Source organism: Cannabis sativa, chromosome 7 (assembly GCF_029168945.1).
Source record: "Cannabis sativa cultivar Pink pepper isolate KNU-18-1 chromosome 7, ASM2916894v1, whole genome shotgun sequence".
Taxonomy (NCBI): Eukaryota; Viridiplantae; Streptophyta; class Magnoliopsida; order Rosales; family Cannabaceae; genus Cannabis; species Cannabis sativa.
The window spans coordinates 52,316,462-52,324,666 of NC_083607.1; the positions used below are offsets into that span (position 1 = coordinate 52,316,462).

General features: G+C 38.5%; 1 protein-coding gene across 2 annotated transcripts; it reads right to left on the reverse strand.

Annotated features, from left to right (window-relative positions):
* Positions 1 to 280: 280 nt before the first annotated feature.
* On the reverse strand, positions 281 to 7,778 carry LOC115697137 (berberine bridge enzyme-like 26). 2 transcript variants are annotated; one of them, XM_061118933.1, is made up of 3 exons: positions 6,134 to 7,778; positions 1,835 to 1,851; positions 281 to 867 (listed from the first exon to the last, which is right to left on the reverse strand). In XM_061118933.1, the coding sequence occupies exons 1-3, from the start codon at positions 7,406 to 7,408 to the stop codon at positions 564 to 566; spliced, it is 1,596 nt and encodes a 531-aa protein (XP_060974916.1). In that variant the 5' UTR covers positions 7,409 to 7,778; the 3' UTR covers positions 281 to 563. The 2 variants fall into 2 exon arrangements, with proteins under 2 accessions (XP_060974916.1, XP_060974915.1); XM_061118932.1 differs by lacking the exon at positions 1,835 to 1,851 and having other exon boundaries at positions 281 to 883; positions 6,134 to 7,774.
* Positions 7,779 to 8,205: the final 427 nt, after the last annotated feature.

Genomic DNA, 8,205 nt, shown 5'->3' on the forward strand with positions numbered 1-8,205 from the left:
AGAAATATTCTATCCTTCATGTTTGCTTTTTCTTTTATCGTAGGATTGCTAATAGTACTTCAATATATACTTATGGGTAAGCTAACTCTTTCTTTGAATAATCATTATGGTTTAGGTCCGGCGACCCTAATTGTGTTAGTGTCTCTTTACCGATTAACTTTTATTGGTTAATGATATTGTTTTAACATTCTTTTTTCTCATGACATTTTCGCCACTAGATTTAAGTTTTTAATGATAGCTAACTTTTCTAAAAGGAAAAAAAAAAATTAACATTAACATACATAAAAAGACTAGACTATAAAATTTGATAAACTTAAAGGATATTTATGCCTTATGACACTTGACTTTCCACGCTATATTACTCAGGAGAAATAACATAAATACATTAATTGACTCTGTCTTATTTTTATGGTAAGATTTTTATCTATATATAGAATATATCATGGAAGCCAAATCTCTTGTCCATGCACTAAATTAGTTCCAACTTCACCAGGTGGAATCGGACTACAAGACACACTGATGCAGTCACCTCTAACTGTGAAAACATCACCATATTTGGTGATTTAAGAGGCCGGTGGAATACTCTGTTCATGAGAAAAGAAGTAATCAGGATCAATTTTACTTTTAACACTAACTAATCTCTTGAAATTACCCTTGAAATACTTTTGACCCCAAACACTAGCTTGTTCGAAGCTTGTAGCACCACCCATCTCGTTCATCCCAATATCAAGATCTCTATAGTTCACATAAGCTTCTCGTGGGGACATAGAAACATAAGGAGTCATATACTCATACAACTCCCTTACCCAATTAATGTGCCTCTCTGGATTTTGGTCCTCACTACTTCTCCATAGGCTCAAGTACTGACTCATAAAAATGATTCCTTTTTGTTAAACCGATTCGCCATTGATGAACATAAAAGCTAAACGAAAGAGAAAGAAAGAGATGAAAGGAAGAAAAGATGAAATGGAGAAGAAAGAATCTCAAATGTTTATTACTGAACCATTGAGTTTATATACAAGAGAGCTAAGCGCTAACAAAGTAATACAAGACTAACAACTAACAACCCAATGTAACTGAAAACCAGAAATGACAGAAGTTAGTTACAACAATAACTAACTCAAAACTAACTCTCTGTCTTAACACCCCCCTTCAAACTCATAATTGAATGATTTTCAATTTTGAGTTTGGACCTGAAATCAAGAAACCGCTGACTTGACATAGCCTTAGTTAGTCCATCTGCAATTTGATCATGTGCAGAAACGTGCTTGATCTCTATGGTTCTGTTTAGGACCTTCTCGCGAACAAAGTACAAATCAAGCTCGATGTGCTTTGTTCTTGCATGTAAAACAGGGTTTTGAGTAAGCATGACGGTACTGAGATTATCACACCAGACCGTAGGTGGATGGGGCATTCGAATGTTCAGCTCAGTAAACAGATAATGTAGCCAAGTAAGCTCGGCCGTGACATTAGCAACGCTTCTATACTCTGCCTCAGTGCTGGAACGAGAAATTGTCTGCTGTTTCTTGCTTTTCCAGGCAACCAAGTTCGAGCCAAAGAAGATAGCAAAGCCAGAGGTAGACTTCCTATCATCTTGATCTGATGCCCAATCGGCATCACAAAAGGCTGTTAACTCGAACGACTGAGGCTTGGTGAGATGAAGGCCAAAATCAGTAGTGCCACTAATATATCTGAGAATTCTTTTAACGGCTTGCCAGTGTGTTAACAAGGGTCTCTGCATGAATTGACAGACCTTGTTGACACTAAATGACAACTCAGGCCGAGTAATCGTAAGATACTGCAGTGCCCCAACTGTCGATCTATACAATTGAACATCGGGCATAGGGTCCCCTTGGTGAGCAGACAATCGAAGGCCACTAGTCATAGGTGTGGGAAATGGTTTGGCACTAGACATTTGAGCCTTAAGGAGAAGATCTTTAGCATATTTGGCTTGACAAAGATGGATTCCATCTGATGTGTACCGAACCTCAATACCCAGAAAATACTTCAAAGGCCCTAAATCCTTTAGGGAAAATTGAGTGTTCAAGGCAGTAATGAGTGTGTCAACAACCTTTAAGTCACTTCCTGTGACTAAAATATCATCCACATACACTAATACAAGTGTAGTGGACAGATCAGTATGACTAATGAAGAGGGAATGATCGGATTTAGAAGACACAAATCCAAGGGACATGAGGCAATTTCTTAATTTGTCAAACCAGGCTCTTGGCGCCTGTTTGAGACCATAAAGCGCTTTGTTGAGTTTACAGACCAAGTGTTCTTGTCCAGGCACCTCAAAACCAGGTGGTTGTAGCATGTAGACCTCTTCTTGCAATTCTCCATTGAGAAAAGCATTATTTACATCAAGTTGCTTGACTGCCCATCCTTTAGAGAGAGCCAATGTAAGAACCACCCTAATAGTCACAGGTTTCACAACTGGGCTAAAGGTTTCTGTAAAGTCAAAACCAGGTTGCTGATGGAAACCTTTAGCCACTAATCTTGCCTTGAACTTGTTAACAGAGCCATCCATGTTCTCTTTAACTTTGTAAACCCACTTACACCCAATGGCCTGTCTGCCTGGTGGAAGTTTGACAAGTATCCATGTTCTATTCCTAGCCAAAGCCAAGATCTCATCACCCATGGCACTGTTCCAATGCTCTTGAGAGAGAGCTTCCTTTATATTTGCTGGTTCTCTGGTGAGAAGAAAGGATTTGGGCTTATACACACCTGACTGTGATCTGGTGTGCATTCGATGCATGTTGCGCTTTCCAGGAGCATTGAGACAGCCTGCAACTAGAGGAAGAGCAGCAGGTGAAGTAAAGACAGCCCCAGAACACCTGTGGGGTTCTCGAGTAACACCAGTAGGTGTACTATCAGGGTCACAGGTCACTGTTGCTGCAGCATCTGGTGTGGGTGCAACAGCAACATCAGCATTTGGTGTTGCTGCAACATCAACAGCAGGAGAAGAAACAAGAGGCACCTGTTCTGTAGCAGAGGTGTCCATATGTGATGTTGCTGCAGCATTAGATGACTCACCTGCATCATAAACAAATGGCAGCTGGCTGGGTGGCCAGTTAGTAGTAGGAATAGAAGCATGATTAGGATTAGAATTGTCTATCAAAACATGTTGGTCAACTACAAAATCAGATGTGTGAGAAGTGGCATCTGTTGAGGGAGAATGAAGTAAATCTGCCATAGTATAATGTGTTCGAAAATGAGAACAAGTTGGTATGATGGCTGAGATTGGTGAGAGAGAGGGCAGGGTAGGAGTGGGTTGAGAATGGCCTTTTTGGTCTTCATATGGAAAGGAAAACTCATCAAATATTACATCTCTTGAAATGTAGAGTCTCCCATTAGTGTCTAAGCACTTATACCCTTTATGGTTTAGGCTATAGCCTAAAAATGTGCAAGGGGCAGACCTAAACTCAAGCTTGTGCTTGTTATAAGGTCTGATATTGGGAAAGCACTTGCAACCAAAGGTCTTGAATGTTGAATAATCAGGTTTTGTATTAAACAAAACTTCCAGAGGTGACTTGTGCTTAAATAAGGGTGTTGGGAGCCTATTATGGATATACACAGCGGTTCTAAAGGCTTCATCCCAAAATTTGAGAGGGAGAGAGGCTTGTGCAAGAAGTGTTAAGCCATTTTCAACAATATGTCTATGCTTTCTCTCAGCTAGACCATTTTGTTGATGAGTTGTAGGACAATGATGTCTATGGTGCACACCATTTTCAGCAAGATAGTTGGTAAAACTTCTAAATTCCCCACCCCAATCTGTTTGTAAGGTTTTTATGGACTTCCCAAGTAGAAGTTCGGCTTCAGATTTAAAATGCAGAAATGTCTTAAAGGCATCTGATTTTTGTTTCAAAAGATAGAGCCAAGTAAACCTAGAGTAAACATCAACAAAGTGAATATAGTATTTATAGCCATTGAATGAATTCACATAGGATGGACCCCAAAGATCAGACACAACAAGTTCAAGGGGTTCTGAAATAACAGTAGTTGATGATTTTGGGAAAGGGAATTTATGAATCTTGTCAAGGCAACAAGCTGAACATACAGAAAAAGGAGAGATTTTATTACTTATTGGCAGATTACAAGATTGTAGGACACCTTGTACAATTCTCTCAGAAGGATGTCCTAATCTATTATGCCACAAGGTAAAATCATTTTGAACACTAGTATTGCACTTTATACAATTTGAGACACTAACAGTAGTGTTATTTAGAGAAACTGTATAGGTGCTCTTTATTGTGGAGTGACAGCTTGTGTTGGTAGTGTTTGGGGAGAGGCTGTTTGGATCTTTGAGGCTTTGACCAGGAACTAAGCTTGGTGAAACAGGTCCTACATGTGAGACATCAAAAGTATATAGGCCATTCTTGTGCATCCCCATCAACAAAGTAGTATGAGTCATCTCCTCCTTGACAAAACACATATTAGCATGAAATTCAAAATACACATTGTTATCTTTAGCAAATTTTGACACACTAATAAGGTTCTTTGTAATTTCAGGAACATGAAGGAGATTGTTAAGCACTAGAGGATGAGATGAATGCTTTGGAAAAATGTAAGATTGACCAATATGTTTTATAGACAAACCTGTCCCATTGCCAACATGCATTTGATCTTGTCCAGAATAATCATAGCAGGAAGCTAAATTCTGAGCTTGTGGAGTACAGTGATTGGTAGCACCAGAATCTGGGTACCAATTGCTGTCATTAGCTCCTTCAGTTGTGGTGAGATTAACTTGAGGTTGTTGAGGCACCTGTGACTGAGTTCCATTATTCCCACCTTGAACAGATCCTGTGAAAGCCTTATCAAACCGATAGAAACAATCAAGTGCAGTATGCCCAAATCGAAGACAAAGTTGGCACTGAACTCTATTGTTCACAGCTATACCAGACCTTCCTCCTCTAGCACCATTAAAATTGCCTCTGCCTCCAAAATTCGAACTGAAATTCTGAGAAAATTCATTACCTCGACTCATACCTCTATAGCCAAACTGACCTGTACCATACTGAGTATTGCCTCTGCCCAGGAATTGTTGCTGTTGTCTGAATCTTTTAAAGGCAATATTAGCTTCCAGCAACGGATCTTGCTCCTTCATGGTGAGATTGGCACTCGACTCCACGTCTTTCCCAGATTTCTCAATTCTTGATTCGGATGCCAGCAATTGAGCCTCGATTTCACCAACAGTATAGTTTTCAATTCGTGTGTTCGAAGAAATAACAAAAGTGTCGTATTCGCTCGGCAAACCTTTGAAAATTGCTGCAATGTGGTCACGATCACTTATGACTTCTCCTACAGATGCAAGAAAATCAACAGCTTGTTTAACTTTCAGTAGATAATCATTGAGGCTCAAACTTCCTTTCTTTAGATTTTGCAGCTTCGTACGAAATTCAAGAATCTTGGAAGAAACTTGTAATGTGAAGTGTTTCTCCAAGGATTCCCAAATTTGTTGAGCTGTATTACAGCCGACCATACGAGTTAAAAGACTTTCAGTCATGGAGGATAGAAGCCAGGAGACGAGTAATTGATCTTGAACTTCCCAATCGCCATAGTCGGGATTCACTCTGTTTAGCACGCGATCTTCGTTGTTCAGAAATTCTTCTGGTGGAGATTCTTCGATGAACTTTAGCAACCTGTTTCTTCTTATTGCTGCAAGAACCTGCTGCTTCCACAAGAGAAAGTTATGGTCATTGAGGCGAACTGAGAGGCTGTGATTGAAGAAGACAGGTTCTTGACTCTGTCGAGCTCTGTTTTTCAGGTTGAGATCCAGGGGGATTAGATCTGGGGTTGTTAGCTGCAGGAACAGCATTGTTGTTGCCTAGAGTAGCCATGTTAGCAGTGAGCGGAGGGAACTGCTCTGATACCATGTTAAACCGATTCGCCATTGATGAACATAAAAGCTAAACGAAAGAGAAAGAAAGAGATGAAAGGAAGAAAAGATGAAATGGAGAAGAAAGAATCTCAAATGTTTATTACTGAACCATTGAGTTTATATACAAGAGAGCTAAGCACTGACAAAGTAATACAGGACTAACAACTAACAACCCAATGTAACTAAAAACCAGAAATGACAGAAGTTAGTTACAACAATAACTAACTCAAAACTAACTCTCTGTCTTAACACTTTTCTATGAGGGAAAGGAGAATAAGATTCAGGAATCAAGCTCATCTTTCCACCATAAGGAGTCCAAATAATTATTTTTCCCTCAAGCTCTTTATCGAACATCCTTTTCCATATCCCCTCGAGAGCCACTACAGGTATAGGAACTTTTACATAGTCTGACTTGGCTTTGAAATATGTCCTATACAAAGATTTCGATTGAAGAAGGTATTCAACTGGTGTTCCAATTGGTTTTCCTTCGAAGAAACCCACAGATTCAAGCCAACTCATTTTGATACAATCATTTTGTGTCAAACCCAACTCAGGGAAGCTCATTTTCATAATTCGAAGGAGTTTATCTGTGTCTCCGAGAAAAAGAGCTTCATAATAAGTTTCTACAGTACCATTAACAACAACCATAGTTACTTTAATCATAAGATCTTCATGAAGTTTATCCACAATTTGTTGCCACTTTTGGATGATCTTCTTCGCTCCTTGCTCCAAAGTCTTGGTAATTCGAAAAACGGTAACTTTTTTGGGGACGGAAACAAGTTTAATCTTCCACCAAAGAATGATTCCAAAGCTTCCACCACCACCACCTCTTATTGCCCAAAACAAGTCTTCTCCCATGGCTTTTCTGTTGAGAATTTTACCATTAACATCAACGATTAGAGCATCAACAACGTTGTCAGCTGCTAGGCCATATTTTCTTAGCAGAGAGCCGTAACCACCTCCTGTTATGTGGCCACCAATGCCTAAACTCGTGCAAAGTCCAGCTGGGAAAGCATGTACTCTGCTTTTTTGAGAGATTCTGTAATAGAGTTCTCTATTAGTGGCACCGGCCTGAACCCAAGCCGAGTTATCTTCGATGTTAACCTCGATACGTCGAAGATTGATGAGATCTATAACAGCAAAACGACTTTGGTTTCTTGATGCGTAGGAAACTCCTTCGTAATCGTGGCCTCCACTTCGGACTCTGAGCTTTAATCCGAGCTCTTTCAAACAAGTAATGGATGCTTGGACGTGGGAATCGTGTAATGGTGTGAATATGAAGTCTGGTTTTGGAACTGATGGTTCCAAGAACCTAAGATTTGTTGTTGTGGATCCTAAAACAGAAGTATATGATGAATTGTTTGGTGTGAAGAGGGTTGTGGTAACTAGTACGGAAAGTTCGGAATTTTTTGATACGCATTTGATGAAGCTTTCAGTTGTTGAAGCTGGAGTTGCACTTGCAGCCCATGTGAAAGTTAAATATTGAATAAGAAGAAGAAGAGAGCTCAGTTGTGATGAACGAACCATTATGAACTTAATTTTTTTAGCTGGTCTTTCTCTCAGTGATATATTTGAAAAATGAAGAGTGTTATATATAGAAAAGAAAAGATTATATCTCTAAGTATTTACAAGGCACCGTTTGACTAATATACTTAAGAAATTCATATCCGTTGTAAATAAATGCATGCGGGTAATATGCTAAAGAAACAAAATATTAATTGAATTTTCGAAAAAGTCAAAAAAAATATGGTTGTCTTTAATTAGGTCTCTTCATGCCATTGGCAATTTCTGATTCAATAATCCGTAAACTTTTTGAGACCATACTAAATAAATTTAGGTTAAATTGAAAAACACCTGTCTATTTTTAATTTATAATTAATTGAAATATAGTTTTTTTTTACATGTATTCTATCTAAAATACACTGACATAAAAGAGTCACATAGAGAATATATTGAAGTGACAGAAGCAAAATTGATAAACTGTTAAAAAAAAAATAATAGACTTCAAAAAAGAGAATAAAAATAGAGATTTTTTTCTGTTTTAGGCTAAGAGAATCTAAAATAAACATTTATACTATTTAATATTTACAAAAATATTATTTTTAAAGCTTACTAATTACAAAAAATATTCTCAAGTATATAAACTGAGAAAACAAAAGTCAATTTTATGGGTGGCGGCAAAAAGGTTACACTTTACTTACCTACTCATTGGAGAAGCTGTGGCCTGTCTTTTAGCCATGGAGATGACGGTCTTTTTGCATCATCCTTTTGTGATGGTGGAGACTGATTCAGAGATTGTTATCAAGAACTTAAAAAGGGATGAA

Bases quoted from the DNA above. Each gene is read 5' to 3' on its own strand.
- LOC115697137 (XM_061118933.1), bottom strand. From the start codon at position 7,408: ATGGTTCGTTCATCACAACTGAGCTCTCTTCTTCTTCTTATTCAATAT.